This window comes from Medicago sativa, chromosome 6, assembly GCF_051527215.1.
Source record: "Medicago sativa cultivar Bolivia chromosome 6, Bolivia_mono, whole genome shotgun sequence".
Taxonomy (NCBI): domain Eukaryota; kingdom Viridiplantae; phylum Streptophyta; class Magnoliopsida; order Fabales; family Fabaceae; genus Medicago; species Medicago sativa.
Window position 1 is genome coordinate 83,725,442 of NC_140754.1, and position 18,581 is coordinate 83,744,022.

An 18,581-nucleotide genomic window follows, 5' to 3' on the forward strand; every position below is an offset into this window, starting at 1 on the left:
TAATTTTTAATTTATTTATTTATTTCTTCCTTGTGTTTATGCAGAAGTTCCAGAACATGAAAGTCTTGACATTGGACGAGTGTCAATATTTAACCCATATACCTGATGTCTCAGGTCTTCAAAATTTAGAAAAGTTCTCCTTTGAAAATTGTGAGAATTTAATTACAATTCACAATTCAATTGGACACCTCAATAAACTTGAAATCTTAAGAGCAGACGGTTGCAGCAAGCTTGAGCATTTTCCACCTTTTTGGTTGGCATCTCTTAAAGAATTGGATCTCTCTTTTTGTGAAAGTCTCATGAGTTTTCCAAAATTATTATGCAAGATGACAAATATAGAATATATTTGGTTGCATGGAACTTCCATAAGAGAATTGAGATCTTCAATATTTCAAAACCTAACCGAACGTTATGCATTAACGAGATTGGGATGTGCAAATTTGATACAGCTTTGTCTCCAAGATTGCAACTTCTCAGATGAATGTCTCCCAAAATTTCTCAAGTGGTGTGTTAATGTGAAATTGCTAGACTTATCGGAGAACAATTTCAAACTTATTCCTGAGTGCATAAGTGAATGCCACCTTCTTAATGACCTTAGATTGGATTACTGCATGTATCTGGAGGAAATTAGAGGGATTCCACCAAATCTTGAAAGGCTTTCTGCAAAAGAATGCATATCGTTGAGTTCCTCAAGTAGAAGAATGCTATTGAGTCAGGTTTGTTGTTTTATCTTGCAATATATAGTATTACATATACAATCGATAATGTAATATATCTTATTCTAAACTAACAGAAGCTACATGAGGCTGGATGCAATATTCGTTTCCCAAACTTCAGTGATGGGATTCCAGATTGGTTCGAGCACCAAAGCAGGGGAGACACAATTTCTTTCTGGTTTCGTAAAAAGATCCCTTCTATTATTTCTATTATTCTTTTTCCGGGATGTACGTCTATTCCTGAAGCTTATTTGTTTGTCAATGGCTATAGATGTTTTCTTTCTGGTTATTCATTTTGTGGTTCTATTTCAATTGAGATTTTGAAGTCGGAACATTCATTTTTGTTTGATCTGAAATTGGAAGAACAGATTAAACATTTGAATCTCATGTCTGAAATGGACAAAGCCCTTTTAAAAAATGAATGGATCCATGTGGAGCTTAATTTTGTAAAGAAAGTTTGGAATAAATTGATCTATGTGACTGAAAAATTAAGTAGTGCGCAAACGGGAATCCACGTGAGGAAGGAGAAAAGCAACGCGGAGGAGAATGTGATATTCACCAATCCGCATAGAGAATATAGCAATACTTCATTATCACAATTTGAGCCTCCTCTGAAAAAGCAAAGATCGGTGGAAGTGGTAGTTTCAGAGACAGAAATTTGGCAGCAACAACATCTAGCTTTAGTGTCAGGCATGCAAAACTTGGTGCTTACTGAAACAAAAGAGGAACACCATTGCTAGATAGATTCCTTGGTCCAGGTACATCATTATCATTATTATAAACTAATTAATTGTTTCTACATGCATAAGTTTTTAAAATGATCAAAGACACGATGTAAGATTTTGTGAAGAATCCTTTATACCACAAACACTTTTGATCGAAGACGTGTCTGGTGTATGTCATGTGTCCGTGTCAAATACCAACACAATACTGACACATGTGATTATATTCAAATATGTTATTTTCTCAAGTTGCGGCCGGTGTTGACGAATCAGTGTCAGTGTCAAGTTCAGTGTCCATGTCTTTGTCGGTGATTCATAGAGAAGATGTTTTAGAAATTATAAATGAAAACATTTTTATGATTCAAGCTTACCACTATTTATTTATTTACTATTTATTTTGGTATGGTGGGATCGAATGGATCTTTTCAGTTAAATAGTTAATTGCCTAAACATGGTAATATTAAGGTTAAGGAAGAAGTTTTTAGATATTGCTCTACATTTAGTTGATGAATTTAAATTTACTAGTATTAGTAAGTATCTCATTCATTATGATTCAGATTGGGACTTGTTTAATTACTTTCAAAGGGGTTTCTGCTAGGAAATGACATTTATCTGTTGTATCTTAATGTATATGAACCTGTATTAATCTCATTAATTATGAAAGATCTTTTGAAAAGGAAATTGATTGTTAATTCCATAGTAATATACTTATAAATATATATGACTTGTCAAACTGGTCAATGTGGACAGAAACTTCATCTTATATCATAGTTTATATCTGTGGTGGAAACATCTATATATGTATGAACTTTATAGTATAAAGAAACCCTTTTTACATCAAAATTTGATTTTGATCTGGCAACTGGAAGTGGTGCAACATCAAAGGCAACATTACTGATGAAATAGAGAATTTTTTTTTATAACTCGGTTTTAGTTTTGTGCTTCCGAGCATTACATTGGTGTTGTAATGAGTGCGTGCGGAGATTAAAATCTTCAGTGTACATCAAGAAGAAAAATGAAATTCTATAATTTCATTTGGAATTCTGCTACTCCCCAATCTTTTCTTCCATTTCTTTTGGAATTCTGACAAACCGGTTCAACATTTCTCTTTAATGTATCTCATGCCTTAATATTTCCTTTATTTTCTCATTTTGAATACACATTTCATGTTTTTGTAGCACGTTTTCTTTTCAGAATGCCTTGTCATAATTTAGCACATTTTGACTACAAATTCTTCTTTGACAGTACATTGTTAGGAAACCATCTGTAGTCGTCTGACTACAAATTCACAATGTAACACCACGATATAACTAAAATTTGACAAAACTATGGTGAATTTGTCTAGTTGTGTAACACCATATAACATTGGAAGTTTGAAAAATTGAATAATTTTTCATTTATTGGGACTAACAGGTGGTATACATTCTTGATCAAGTAAGAGCACTAGAGGAAGAATTACTCCAAAAGATTGAGTTACAAGGCCTTAATGTGAAGCCTCAGATTCTTGTGGTATGCTACTAAGTACTAATACAAAAAATTACAAATAATGTATACCAAATTTTTTTTTACAAATTATTATACTTAGCAAAAAATTCAAAAAAAGTATAAACCATGATATTAATCTTCAATTTTCTTTTGTTTCCTCGCTATATAATGCCTTTGCTCGTATGTTTCACCGGCATGCAGATGAATACTTACGTATTTGTCTGTTCGTTTTTTTTTATTGCGCTAACGTGTTCCATGCACAGGTTACGCGTCTGATACCGAATGCAAAAGAGACAACATGTAACCAAGAACTTGAACCTATCATCAAAACTAAGCATTCACACATTCTTAGAGTCCCTTTCTGGACAGAGAAGGGAATTCTATCCCAGTGGGTGTCGCGTTTCGATATCTATCCTTATTTAGAAAGATTTGCTCAGGCATGTAGAATCATATCTTCATTTGATTTCCCTCTATTCCATATTTGATAATGTGGTTATGTAGTTTAGTTCTTCTTTCATGTGGTTATAAAAAGCATTTTTTTCTATCATAAATAGGATTCTACTACCAAGATTCTTGAACTTATGGATGGAAAACCTGACCTCATTATTGGAAATTATACTGATGGAAACTTAGTTTCATCCTTAATGGCTTCTAAACTTGGTGTAACTCAGGTTAGCTTATGGTTAAACACCTTTATTTCTATAATAAAAAATAAAAAAGTCAAAATGTTTTTATATAAGTTATAAGCTATTTTCAAAGCTATTATGGAGAGCTTATGTAAACAACTGAAAACAACTTATACACATATCATAAACTGTTTCCATAAACTCTCCGAAACAGTCTCACAAATGCTTACGTTAGTAGATAAACTCAAATAAATCAATCTAGGATTATTCATCAGTATAAATATACATTCTTTTCCGATTACTCTATAAGTACTTTTGAACTAAAACTTGTATCAATAATGATTGAAGGCAACTATTGCTCATGCTTTGGAGAAAACAAAATATGAAGATTCAGATGCTAAATGGAATAGTTTTGAAGAAAAGTATCACTTTTCGAGTCAGTTCACAGCTGATTTAATCTCAATGAATTCTGCTGATTTCATCATAACTAGTACATACCAAGAAATTGCTGGAAGGTTGATCTTTTTTCTTCTTCTTATAATATACATAAATTCATATATACTATCTTATGGTTAATGTAATATTATGAAGGTAACATTTTCATTGTTTTTTTGTATCATCAGCAAGGATAGGCCAGGGCAATATGAAACTCACACTGCATTTACCATGCCGGGACTTTGTCGTGTAGTCTCCGGCATCAATGTATTTGATCCGAAGTTCAACATTGCTGCTCCAGGAGCTGATCAATCTGTCTACTTCCCTTTCACTGAGAAGAAGCAAAGATTGACCACTTTTCAACCTGCCATTGAAGAATTACTTTATAGTAAGGTTGAAAATGAAGAACACATGTGAGTCTTCTCCTATTACTTTCTTATCAAGTTATCATCCACTTGCATATTATAGTTATGAGAATATAAAATAGTTAAAGAATTAGGGTTCTAATTCTGGTGTAGGAGAAAATACCGATATAACAGTTAATATACTAACATTTTGTTTATCAGAAAGAAAATTTACTAACATTTTGCATATAAAAAAATGTGATTGTAATGCCATTAATAAAACTAAAATATGTTTGAGTGATAAGCATATTATGGATTCACATTGCTTTCTTAAACATTATTGACATGTTTTGATGTTATACTTAGCTTTATAAAAATGTACTTAACAATTGATAGCACAAGATGTATGTCTAATGTGATTTACTCTTAAACGTCGTTGCTTCAATAAATCGTTACTAACTAAATTGTTTCGTCGAATTAAAATGTGTTTGGAACAGTGGATTTTTGGAAGACAAGAAGAAACCAATAATCTTCTCAATGGCAAGGCTTGACAAAGTGAAAAACATTAGTGGCCTAGTCGAGTGGTTCGCGAAGAACAAGCGACTAAGAAGTTTAGTAAATCTTGTAATTGTTGGAGGATTCTTCGATCCTTCAAAATCCAAAGATAGAGAAGAAACAGAAGAAATCAAGAAAATGCATTACTTGATGAAAGAGTACAAACTGCAAGGTCAGTTCAGATGGATTGCGGCGCAAACTGATAGATATCGCAACGGAGAGCTTTACCGATGCATCGCGGATACAAAAGGAGCATTTGTTCAACCAGCATTGTATGAAGCTTTTGGTCTAACAGTGATTGAGGCAATGAACTGTGGATTACCAACTTTTGCAACAAACCAAGGTGGTCCAGCTGAAATTATAATCGATGGTGTCTCAGGTTTTCATATTGATCCTCATAATGGAGATGAATCAATCAACAAGGTTTCTGAATTTTTTGAGAAGTGCAAGACTAATCCTGAACATTGGAACATAGTTTCTAAAGCTGGTCTTCAAAGAATCAATGAATGGTACATTTCTGATTTATGGTTATGGATATTATCGGCAAAACAATAGTTAATATCGTATTAAACTTTGAAAATGACAAATAAATCGGAAAACTTTTTTTATTTTATTTACGAAAGTGACAGTTAAAAAGGAACAGAGGGAGTAACGGACATGCGTAGTTTAACAAACATTCATATGGTTGGATTTCTTATCTTTATTTCTTGTGTTTTCTTTGTAGCTATACATGGAAGATATATGCAAACAAAGTGTTGAACATGGGATCAATTTATGGGTTTTGGAGAAAGTTGAACAAAGAACAAAAGTTGGCAAAGGAAAGATACATAAAAATGTTTTATAATCTTCAATTTAGGAACTTGGTAAGTTTGATGTTATTTTTAATAGTTTTCATCGGTCTGTTACAAATTTTTAAAAAAATGTAAATATAAAAAAAAGACATTAAAAACTAATTCAAATGAGAATCTGTTTTGAGTCGTTTCTCTGGAAAATAATTTTTTTATAAATGTTTTTCTTTTAAAAGATCGATTTTTATTTTGATAAATGAACACAAAATTGCTTCCGGTATTCTTGAAATCTCTAAAAACTAATCTCGGTATTATCGAATACAAAAATCACATTTTTGCAATATATAACAAATAGGCCTTAAATATAATAAGAATTGAAAAGTTATGGGAAAATTTCATTGCTTTGCAGGCAAGAAAGGTACCAATTCCTAAGGTACCCCAAGAACCACAACCAATGTCAACAACTCCTGCCAAAAAAGCAGAAGCTACTTCCAAGGGGCATGATGCAGCACAAGCAAAAGCTGAAGTACCTCAAACCCAGTTGTCATCATTACCACCCAAAATTGAATCTAAGCTAACATCAAGGTAAGTCATTTATGCAAATAGCTATACCTCATTAGTCAAAACTAAAAAATGAGCTAAAAGTTACCCTAAATGAATATTTGGTTTTAATTCAGCTTTGCATGTGTAAAAGAAAAGTGACTGAATTACATTTTTCACCCCTAAATATTATATTATGATTGTGCATTTTCGGACTCAAGGTCTAGTTATGCAAATTGATTCTCACAAGTATCATTATTTTTACAATTAAGTTCATCATTCACCGAACATTCCATTTTTTAACGTCACTAGCCTAAACGTCCAATGCGGCGAACGAGTGTTGCATATGACGACTCATATTTTGTTACTTGTTGCATGTCAATATTCTATAAGCTAGTTTGAGTCAGTGACAACTAAGATCCATGTGTGTCATGTAGGCTATTGAAGTTAAAATTCAACGACCTAGTTAGTGATCGAGGGACATGATTGTCACAAGATGGTTACTTAGAAACTTTGTTCGCACAATTAAAACTTTGTGACCGAAATTGCACAATCTTTATAATTATGCCATAGGGACCATGACAAAAAAATTAACATGGAAGAAATTTGCATGCAAAGTTAATAAATATAAAAATATATTTGATATGATTTAAATAAGAGAAAATTTTATGAATCTTTTGCATGTATTTTTGTCTTTGGATTTGCAGGGGTGAATCTTCAAGTAAGGAACTAGCTGCAAAACAAAGTGGTGATCTTTATTCTGGATTACGTTGGTTGCTTCCTGGAATTGCTTTTATGTTCATAATTCATTATCTCTACAAGTATTTGGAACATTTGTTCACAAAGGAGCAATAAACTCTAAGATGGAATTAATCACAATCAATTTATGGATGTAATTTTAGTTTTCACTTATTTGTATCTTTGCCTTCTTATTTCAACTTTATTGTAAATGATTTCAGTATACATAATAGGGGAATAGGATTCCCTGCTGTAACAGCTGGGTGCTGTAATCAGTGACAACCGTCCGATTAAGTTGAATGACAGAGATTGTTTGAACTAAAAACACACAGTTTTCAATCTCAACCGTTCGATCTAAGATGAACGGCTGAGATCAAATACAATGTGAAACTGCGTGCTGTTTTTACAGCAGCAGAACCTGGTCCACATAATAGGTGTTATTTCAACAATGCACATTTGGAATTAATTAGTAGCATTTGAAATCAATATATTATGTACCCCCTTACCTCTATTATGAGAAGATACCGATATATTAGATTTAAATATTTTTAAGAGTTACTGTCTCCATTCCTTTTTACTTTTATTAATTCAAGAAAAGATTATAATATCTTTAATATATAATTAATTTTAAATTTAAAAATTAATTTTGAGTATTAGATAAACGACACACATGTGATATTCTCTTATTCTCACAAATTAAACATTACAACAGAAGTTATGCTTTTTATCACAAACATACCAACTACATCGTGGTTTATTTTTCCGAGAATACCACTTTTGAGGCGACTAAAACTAAAATGTATGGCCTTGTGGAAGTTACTAAGGATCGTTAATCCCAATGGACAAACCTTGAATTCCATTAGCGCGGCTGCGATCCACAAACCACCAATATATCTTACAAATAATTATACACGTTATTCATAAATTAAATATGACTATTATAAAAAATATTTGACCTTTTTTAACAAAGAAAGGGAAAGTTCTGATGACTTTTTTTTGGTCAAGTGTTCTAATGACCTTTATATTGTAACATGTTTAATTTAATTGTAAACCTTTGAGAAAGTAGTATAACTGAGTTAACCATGTCAATTATGTTAAGAGAAACGCTAAAGAGTGTCCTAGGACATTGGTTAAAAAGACAGATTTAGAATTGTTGTATTAAAAAATGGTGAAAAATGATAGATTTAATTTTTTAAAAGTTAAAAAATTGTTAAGTTCAATGCAAATTTACTATTTTTAATTTTCTTAAAGGCACTTGTTAGCATAATGTTAAATCGTGCGCGGTTAAGAAAAAGTGCCAAAATTTATAACATGCCTACTGCCATGTGCATATATGACATGGGCAGAGTGGTGGGTGGGTGCTATGAAATGATTGCAGGGTAAAATTGGAAACAAAGAACCGTGTCCCCCATTAAAATGATTTGGGGTAATAGATATGCCAAAATTAGGACCTAAGTAAACGTGTATTTTTTTGGGATCAAGCTTAATAAGTTATTTATTAGTCAACCTTTATTTTTTTATTTTTAAATAATAAACAAAGTGACAATAGCTATTTTACTGTTTACTGTTATCCATTTTTAAATTGGGTTCTAATACTAATTATTTATAATTAAAACTTGAAGAATTTACAAGAGGTGAGTCAAACTCCAAATATAAACATCAAGTTACTGTATTAGAGTACAACATGAGTTGGAATCTACAAGAGGTGCATCAAACTCCAAATATAATACAAAATATGTTCTAATACACACAAAAGTGTGTTAAAAATGATGCTTTAGTTTTAGCTTTCAACTAGATGGACTACTTATAGGTTATAGCATTCTACCCAATATAAGGGGAGACATAAAATTTTACCTTTTTTTTCTTTCTTGTTTTTCTTCACATTCACATTGCTTTTAAGAAATTACATGGAAGAAGGATGAGATGGTTGCTTTACAGAAGATAGGAAATGGGAAGGAAGTTTCCCACTTGCTAAAAGCATGTGACATAAAAGCTTATTGTGGATATTAAGCTTTTTTATGAGTTAACTAAATAGCTAGCAAGTTTAACATGGACATTTTTATGCTAGTACAGTTAGATAGCTAATTAACTATTTACATTAATAATTGTATGTGGATGGTTAATTAACCATTTGGTTCACGTGGTAATATTTTCAAAAGAAATGGAAAAGAGAATATTGCCTAATATCTATGCTAACCTAATCTTGTTCTTTAGATGTTAGAATGTCATAGCTTGCATTTATTTTTATTTCATGTTATTTAACACACTGATTAGTTAATAACAAAGTGAACAATTACATTAAGCAGAAGAGTAAAAGCAGTTGAAAACTAGACACACACTGAATAAGAAATTAGCAAGAAGAAGAGGTGGTAGTACAATGATTGGTCCACACGGCTATAGGAAGTTTCACATACCATTTCTGTCATAACTTTTCTCCTTTTTAAATAGTTCCATATTACAGGCTCCACATCATAGACCACAAACACTTACTCATTCATATTCTGCATTCTCAAACTCCTTTTTCATCCACACGGCTATGCAATCACTTTCCTCATCCTCTTCATTTTCCTATGGATTCACTTACCAAGTGTTCCTCAGTTTTAGGGGCACCGACACTCGGCAAGGATTCACTGGCAATCTCTACAAGGCTCTTATTGACAAGGGAATCCATACCTTCATTGATGACAATGATCTTCTCAGAGGAGATGAAATCACACCATCACTCATCAAGGCCATTGACGAATCGAGGATTTTTATTCCCATATTTTCTGCCAACTATGCATCTTCTTCATTTTGTTTGGACGAACTTGTCCAAATCATTCACTGCTACAAGACAAAGGGTTGTTCGGTTTTGCCTATTTTCTATGGTGTGGATCCTACTCACATACGACATCAGACTGGGAGTTATGGTGATCATCTTACTAAGCATGAAGACAAGTTCCAAAATAACAAGGAAAACATGGAGCGGTTGAAGCAATGGAAAATGGCTCTGACCAAAGCTGCTAACTTGTCCGGCTACCATTCTAGTCAAGGGTATCCCACTTTACTTAAATCTTGTTTTTCCATTTTATATTTTCTTTTCTTTTTTTTCTTTTCCCCAATAATATCATCTTAAATCTTAAAAAGGAACATGTTTTTTAATTATGTTTTTAAACAAGTATAAGTTCTTTATATGTCAAAAGAGTTAGAATTGTATAATATATTCTCAGTACATGGATGTGATTGTATCTAATGTAGTGTGTGTACTAACTTATCTGTTGGATATGAATAGATATGAGTACAAGCTTATTGAAAATATTGTCAAAGACATCTCCGACAAGATCAATCGTGTTTTTTTACATGTTGCCAAATACCCCGTTGGATTACAGTCTCGAGTACAACAAGTGAAATTGCTTCTTGATAAGGGATCTAAGGATGAGGTCCACATGGTTGGACTTTATGGTACTGGAGGCATGGGTAAATCAACACTTGCCAAAGCAATTTATAATTTTGTTGCCGATCAATTTGAAGGTTTATGCTTTCTTCACAATGTCAGAGAGAATTCTGCTCATAATAACTTGAAACATCTCCAGGAGGAGCTCCTTTCAAAAGCAGTTAAAGTGAACATCAAGTTAGGAGATGTTTGTGAGGGAATTCCAATCATTAAGGAAAGGCTATGTAGAAAGAAGATTCTTTTGATTCTTGATGATGTTGACAAACTGGATCAGCTAGAGGCTCTGGCTGGAGGACTTGATTGGTTCGGTCCTGGAAGCCGAGTCATCATCACCACCCGAGATAAACACTTACTAACCTGTCATGGGATAGAAAGAACATATGCAGTAAGAGGGATATATGGGACAGAAGCTCTTGAATTGTTGAGGTGGATGGCTTTTAAGAATAACAAAGTACCTTCAAGTTATGAAGACGTTTTAAATCGAGCAGTTTCATATGCTTCAGGCATTCCCTTAGTTTTAGAAATAGTGGGTTCCAACTTGTTTGGAAAGACGATAGAAGAATGGAAGGGTACATTAGATGGATATGAAAAGATTCCCAATAAAAAGATCCACGAGATACTTAAAGTAAGCTATGATGCTTTGGAGGAAGAGCAGCAAAGTGTCTTTCTAGACATTGCTTGTTGCTTCAAAGGATGTGAGTGGGAGGAGTTTGAAGATATACTTCGTGCTCATTATGGCCATTGCATAACACATCATCTAGGAGTGTTGGCTGAGAAATCTCTCATAGACCAATATTATGGTCATGTGAGATTACATGACTTGATAAAGGACATGGGTAGAGAAGTCGTACGACAAGAATCACCTAAAGAGCCTGGAGAAAGAAGTAGGTTATGGTGTCAAGATGATATAGTTCATGTTTTAAAAGAAAACACTGTGAGTAAGATTGCTACTTATGTTCAATTTGTTATTTAGTTTTGATACGACTTTGCTCTCTTTGGACTAACTATGACCATCTCATACTAGTATTTTTATTCACTTAATTACATGTAAATTTCGTGGTTGATTCGTGTTTTTTTTTTTTTTTTGGCAAAAGGGAACTAGTAAAATTGAAATGATATATATGAATTTCCCCTCCGAGGAATCCGTAATTGACATGAAAGGAAAGGTCTTCAAGAAGATGACAAGATTGAAAACGCTTATCATTGAAAATGGCCATTTTTCTAAAGGTCTCAAGTCTCTTCCAAGCAGTTTGAGAGTATTGAAATTACGTAGATGTTTATCAGAGTCTCTATTATCTAGTAGTTTAAGCAAGGCAAGTGAAATAACTTCATTTTCTTATTGTATATTTATAAATTCACAATGATTTTGTTTTCGCCAACAAAGAAGAAATCACTATTATGATAGTATAGTGTTTAATTTTTAATTTATTTATTTGTTTCTTCCTTGTGTTTATGCAGAAGTTCCAGAACATGAAAGTCTTGACATTGGACGAGTGTGAATATTTAACCCATATACCTGATGTCTCAGGTCTTCAAAATTTAGAAAAGTTCTCATTTGAATTTTGTAAGAATTTAATTACAATTCACAATTCAATTGGACACCTAAATAAACTTGAAAGGTTAAGTGCATATAGTTGCAGCAAACTCAAACATTTTCCACCTTTAGGGTTGGCATCTCTTAAGGAATTGAAACTCTCTTTTTGTGAGAGTCTCAAGAATTTTCCAAAATTATTATGCAAGATGACAAATATTAAAAAGATTTGGCTGCAGAAAACTTCCATAAGAGAATTGACATCTTCATTTCAAAATCTCAATGAACTTGATGAGTTATCAGTAGTGGAATGTGGAATGCTGAGGTTCCCAAAACAGAATGATAAAATGTATTCAATAGTGTTTTCAAATGTGACAGACCTTTGTCTCCAAGATTGCAACTTCTCAGATGAATGTCTCCCAATACTTCTTGAGTGGTGTGTTAATGTGAAATTGCTAAACTTATCACGGAACAATTTCAAACTTATTCCTGAGTGCCTTAGTGAATGTCACCTTCTTAATGACCTTACATTGGATTACTGCAAGTCTCTGGAGGAAATTAGAGGGATTCCACCAAATCTTGAAAGGCTTTCTGCAAAAGAATGCATATCGTTGAGTTCCTCAAGTAGAAGAATGCTATTGAGTCAGGTTTGTTGTTTTATCTTGCAATATATAGTATTACATATACAATCAACAATGTAATATATCTTATTTTAAACTATCAGAAAGTACATGAGGCTGGATGCACTCTTTTTCATTTCCCAACCGGAACAGAGGGGATTCCAGATTGGTTCGAGCACCAAAGCAGGGGAGACACAATTTCTTTCTGGTTTCGTAAAAAGATTCCTTCTATTATTTCTATTATTCTTTTTCCAGGATATACATGTATTCCAGAAGCTGTTTTGTTTGTCAATGGCTATAGATGTTTTATTTCGGGTTCTTCATTTTGTGGTAACATTTTGGAGCCGGAACATTCATTTTTGTTTGATCTGAAATTGGAAGAACAGATTAAACATCCGAATCTCATGTCTGAAATGGACAAAGCCCTTTTAAAAAATGAATGGATCCATGTGGAGCTTAATTTTGTAAAGAAGGTTTGCACTCAATTGATTTGGTTGAAAACTGAACTATTTAGCAGTGCGCAAATGGGAATCCACGTGTGGAAGGAGAAAAGCAACACGGAGGAGGAGGAGAATGTGATATTCACTGATCCTTATCTTAAAAAGATAAAATTAATTGACTATCTCAATTATAGAAATAATACTTCATTATCACAAATTGAGCCTCCTCTGAAAAAGCAAAGATTGGTGGAAGTGGGAGTTTCAGAGACAGAGGAGGAGGAGGGTTTTAGTAGAAAATTAGATGAAGATATCAATGCTTCATTGCAGCAACAGGAATTGATGAAAGAGGAACAGAGAAAGACGTGGGGTACATTCCTTAGTCTAGGTGCATCAGAAAGCAACACCGATGGGGATGAGATTCAAATATTAAGCAGTGCAGAATTGGAGGAGGAGGATGATGTGTTATTCACCAATCCTTCATTATCACAATCAGAAAGAAAGATGTGGGGTACATTCCTTGGTCTAGCTTCATCATAAAGTTAACTCTATTGGAGGTTTGTGGTTTTATGTTTACACTTTATATCATTATCACAAATGTAGATTAATTTCTGTATATAATCAATTACAAATTCACTGTTTCTAGCTATAGATGTTTTCTTTCTGGTTCTTCATTTTTTGGTTCATTTGTGGAGTCTGAACATTCATTTTTGTTTGATGTGAAATTGAAACAACAGATTAAACATTCAAATCTCATGTCTGAAATTGACAAAGCACTTTTAAAAAATGAGTGGATTCATGTGGAGCTTAATTTTGTAAAGTGTTTGGAATAAATCTATCCGTGTGACTGAAAAATTAAGCAGTGCACAAATGGGAATCCACGTGAGGAAGGAGAAAAGCAACGCGGAGGAGAATGTGATATTCACCAATCCTCATAGAGAATATAACAATACTTCATTATCACAATTTGAGCCTCCTCTGAAAAAGCAAAGATCGGTGGAAGTTGTAGTTTCAGAGACAGAAATTTGGCAGCAGCAACATCTAGTATTATTGTCAGTGCAACAACAAATGACTTTATTACCACAGCAACAACGTATAACTGTTTTGTCAGGCATGTGGAACTTGGTGCTTACTGAAACAAAGCAAAGCAATTTTAAGAAAAAACATGCGGAAGTGGGAGTTTCGGAGACAGAAATTTTGCAGCAACAACATCTAGCTTTAGTGTCAGGCATGCAAAACTTGGTGCTTACTGAAACAAAAGAGGAACATCATTGCTAAATAGATTCCTTCGTCCAGGTACATCATTATCATTGCTATAAGCTAATTAATTGTTTCTACCTGCATAAGTTTTTCAAATGATCAAAGACACGATGTAAGATTCTGTGAAGAATCCTTTATACCACAAACACTTTTGATTGAAGGCGTGTCTGGTGTATGTCATGTGTCCGTGTCCAATACCAACACAACACTGACACATGCGATTATATTCAAATATGTTATTTTCTCAAGTTGCGACCGGTGTTGACAAATCAGTATCATTGTCAAGTTCAGTGTCCATGTCTTTGTCGGTGCTTCATAGAGAAGATGTTTTAGAAATTATAAATGAAAACATTTTTATGATTCAAGCTTACCACTATTTATTTATTTACTATTTATTTTGGTATGGTGGGATCGAATGGATCTTTTCAGTTAAATAGTTAATAGCCTAAACATGGTAATATTAAGGTTAACGAGGAGGTTTTTAGATATTGCTCTACATTTAGTTGATGAGGTTAAATTTATTATTAGTAAACATGATTCACATTAGTTATGATTTAGATTGGAATTTGTTTCGTCACATTTCACAGGGGTTTCTACATTTAGTTGATGATGAATATTGTTTTATAACTCGGTTTTAGTTTTGTGCTTCCGAGCATTTCTTTGGTGTTGTAATGAGTGCGTGCGGAGATTAAAATCTTCACTGTAAATCAAGAAGAAAAATGAAATTCTATGATTTAGTAGAAAAAAACTATTTTTTTCTGAAATATTGAGTTACTTTAATCTGCTACTCCCCAACCTTTTCTTCCATTTCTTTTGGAATTCTGACAAATTGGTTCAACATTTCTCTTTAATGTATCTCATGCTTTAATGTTTCCTTTATTTTCTCATTTTGACTAAACATTTCATGTTTTTGTAGCACGTTTTCTTTTCAGAATGCCTTGTCATAATTTAAGCAATTTTAGCACATTTTGACTACAAATTCTTCTTTGACAGTACATTGTCAGGAAACCATCTGTAGTCGTCTGGCTTTTTGCGTTGTCACACGAGATGTGTAGTGATGGCTCACCGCTCACACCACAGAATCTGTGGCTTGTTCGAAAAGGCACTGGGTAAAGATATGCTTTACAGCTCAGTTGTACTGTGTCATTGCTACATTGAGTATGAATTGTACATTGCACATGATTCTTCATCGTCTTGATGTATCTTCATTCGTGCTGTCCATGCCTGGTGTGTATTTGTACTGTTTCATTGCTACATTGGGTATGAAGTAATGCAGGATAAAGAACTGAATCTGAGAACCAACATTTATCCGATCTGTTTGCAAAATTTGTAACTTTTGTTCTCCAGAACTGTAGTGAGTATTTTTACGGAGGATGTTTGTGCATATATATTGTTTGAATTTGATGTTTTTATTAGCTTGTGTTACATCCTTGAATAATGTATCTCACTAGTAATAAAATGGAAACTTTATGCCCTTCAAATATCTTTAAGGCTCCTTAAATACACATCCGGTAGTTATCTACTAGATGTACATTTTTTTGAAAAACATACATCCGATATATAACTACTGAATTTGTATTTAGTGGCCCTAGAGATATTGGAGCCTAAAGAGAAACGTTCGTTGGTCCACACAGATATAGAAATTTCACATGAAGATGAGAAGGACGTTTCAAAGTGTCCTACTAATGACTCCTAGCAGATAATTGTTGACATTTATGGAGCAACCTTAAAACATTGCGGTAACCTCTCTTGTGGTTTGCTATCATCGTAACTAATTTCAGTTGCACTAGAATTTAGGTATACGGGTTTTCTTACGAGTAAAAGCTTTTGATGAAGATATGATGTCCAAACTTACTTGTGTAATTGCTCTTGATCCAATGTGATCAACAAGTTCGTCCTAATGTTTTGCCTAAAAGACCAGAATCGGATGATTGTAATATCATGATATGCAATTATTTATCGCCTTTGTTTATATCATAAAGTCAACCAAATTAGGACTTTTGAAATCTGATGATGCACAAAACACATTCAACAGCAAGCCTTGTTATTTTTTTTAGAAGATTCTATATCAGTAATGTGTGTTCTTATCCATTGCAATTTCAGAGACTGTATTCACATTGAAGTTAATTGCAATTTTGATTTCATGATTATTGTTAATATGTTTGTAAATTATGATTAGGCCATATAAGATATTAACTTTTTATAGTAGTGATCACGTCTGCTATGCCCAGTTGATGCTAAGCTGGACCCCTTTCTAAGATTTCTTGGTTTCCCTTTTCTTTTTTGTATGGTTTGCGATATAAACTTCAATGACTATATCTGTAAGAATGAATGTCACGTTCTCAACAATATCAAAGGGAATAAAATCTCTGATGTATTTTTGTTTCTTATTATTTTTTCGATACTTGAGAGAGATTTAATGAATATAGTTCACCCCAATATGATAGCGAACAACTCTATCCATATTCTATAAAAGGTTGTAGCGAGCCCATCCAATCATATACTAGACGAAAGGCCATATGTTAGTACAATGTTCTTGCATCGGGATCACACACCGGACAATACGAATGATCAAAGATTATCTAGGGCCAATAAAAAGATACAAACAGACCAATATATCTTGGAATATAAACACTACCAAGATGCAAAATGTTCTTACATCAGGATCACACACCTGACAACACATGTGAGTCTCTTAGTTTTTTCTTATCAAGTTATCAACTTATCATGCTTGCATATTATATTTTTGAGAATATAAAATAGTTTAAGGATGATGGTTAAAATTCTAACGTAGGAGAAAATACTGATTTAAATTTTAATATACCAACATTTTGCGAATAAAAAAAAAAGGTGTGATTGTAATGCCCTTACTCAATCAAAAATATGTTTGGACTTTGGATGATAAGCATAGTATGGATTCACATTACTTTCTTAAACATTATTGACATGTTTTGATGTTATGTTTAGCTTTATAAAAATGAACTTAACGGCTGATACAAAACACTGATGTATGTCTATTTAACATAGATTCTTTCGTGTAACTACAATGTGTTTGGGACAATGGATTTTTGGAAGACAAGAAGAAACCAATAATCTTCTCAATGGCAAGGCTTGACAAAGTGAAAAACATCAGCGGCCTAGTCGAGTGGTTTGCGAAGAACAAGAGACTAAGAAGTTTAGTAAATCTTGTAATTGTTGGAGGATTCTTCGATCCGTCAAAATCCAAAGATAGAGAAGAAACAGAAGAAATCAAGAAGATGCATTACTTGATGAAAGAATACAAACTGCAAGGTCAGTTCAGATGGATTGGAGAGCTTTACCGATGTATCGCAGTCGCAGATACAAAAGGAGCATTTGTTCAACCAGCATTGTATGAAGCTTTTGGTCTAACAGTAATTGAGGCAATGAACTGTGGATTACCAACTTTTGCAACAAACCAAAGGTGGTCCAGCTGAAATTATAATTGATGGTGTCTCAGGTTTTCATATTTATCCTCATAATGGAGATGAATCAATCAACAAGGTTTCTGAATTTTTTGAGAAGTGCAAGACTAATCCTGAACATTGGAACATAGTTTCTAAAGCTGGTCTTCAAAGAATCAATGAGTGGTACATTTCTGATTTATGGTTATGGATATTATCGGCAAAACAATAGTTAATATCGTATTAAACTTCAAAAATGACAAATAAATCGGAAAACTTTTTTTTTATTTACGAAAGTGACAGTTAAAAAGGAACAGAGGGAGTAACGGACATGCGTAGTTTAACAAACATTCATATGGTTGGATTTTTTATCTTTATTTCTTGTGTTTTCTTTGTAGCTATACATGGAAGATATATGCAAACAAAGTGTTGAATATGGGATCAATTTATGGGTTTTGGGGAAAGTTGAACAAAGAACAAAAGTTGGCAAAGGAAAGATATATCCAAATGTTTTATAATCTTCAATTTAGGAACTTGGTAAGTTTGTAAATTTGATGTTATTTTAAGAATTTTCACTCATTTGTTACAATTTTTAAAAAAAAAAACAATTTCTTATAGAATTTTCAAACGAGAATCTATTTTGAGTAGCTTATCTTAAAATAAATTTTGAGATTATTTTCTCTTTTAAAAAAAAACGACTTTTATTTCAGTAAACAAACGCAAATTAATTTGTTCTTTTTTAAAAATCTATAAAATAATAATCTCATTGAATACAAAATCATTTTTTACACAACATATAATAAATAGGCCTTAAATAACTATTGAAAAGTTATGGGAAAATTTCATTGCTTTGCAGGCAAGAAACTTTGTTATAAGATGGTTACTTAGAAACTTTGTTCGCATGATTAAAACTATATTTGACTACCGAA

At 32.9% G+C, this 18,581-nt stretch overlaps 2 protein-coding genes and 1 pseudogene across 5 annotated transcripts in view; all 3 read left to right on the top strand.

The window, feature by feature from the left end:
- The window catches only part of LOC146917484 (sucrose synthase 5-like), a 33,241-nt gene that overhangs the window by 14,158 nt on the left and 502 nt on the right, over positions 1–18,581 (top strand). The window contains exons 6-14 of one of the 2 annotated variants that reach the window (XM_085719313.1): positions 2,852–2,947; positions 3,187–3,360; positions 3,478–3,594; positions 3,898–4,064; positions 4,173–4,397; positions 4,826–5,392; positions 5,608–5,746; positions 6,081–6,256; positions 6,919–7,171. In XM_085719313.1, the coding sequence (XP_085575439.1) occupies positions 2,852–2,947; positions 3,187–3,360; positions 3,478–3,594; positions 3,898–4,064; positions 4,173–4,397; positions 4,826–5,392; positions 5,608–5,746; positions 6,081–6,256; positions 6,919–7,066 (1,809 nt within the window). In that variant the 3' untranslated portion in view covers positions 7,067–7,171. Of the gene's footprint in view, positions 1–2,851; positions 2,948–3,186; positions 3,361–3,477; positions 3,595–3,897; positions 4,065–4,172; positions 4,398–4,825; positions 5,393–5,607; positions 5,747–6,080; positions 6,257–6,918; positions 7,172–18,581 lie in introns of those variants that run through there. The other variant, XM_085719314.1, reaches the window with a different exon arrangement.
- LOC146917486 (disease resistance protein ADR2-like) lies at positions 18–15,413 on the top strand. Of its 2 annotated transcripts, none has more exons than XM_085719315.1 (3): positions 18–716; positions 794–1,474; positions 2,684–2,769. In XM_085719315.1, the coding sequence occupies exons 1-2, from the start codon at positions 39–41 to the stop codon at positions 1,454–1,456; spliced, it is 1,341 nt and encodes a 446-aa protein (XP_085575441.1). In that variant the 5' UTR covers positions 18–38; the 3' UTR covers positions 1,457–1,474; positions 2,684–2,769. The 2 variants fall into 2 exon arrangements, with proteins under 2 accessions (XP_085575441.1, XP_085575442.1); XM_085719316.1 differs by lacking the exon at positions 2,684–2,769 and adding an exon at positions 15,224–15,413 and having other exon boundaries at positions 45–716.
- LOC146917487 (TMV resistance protein N-like) lies at positions 9,420–18,201 on the top strand (annotated as a pseudogene). The gene is made up of 10 exons (XR_015015653.1): positions 9,420–9,982; positions 10,221–11,316; positions 11,477–11,695; positions 11,841–12,560; positions 12,638–13,005; positions 13,792–14,009; positions 14,181–14,243; positions 15,286–15,421; positions 17,292–17,838; positions 18,051–18,201. The product of XR_015015653.1 is annotated as a TMV resistance protein N-like (transcript).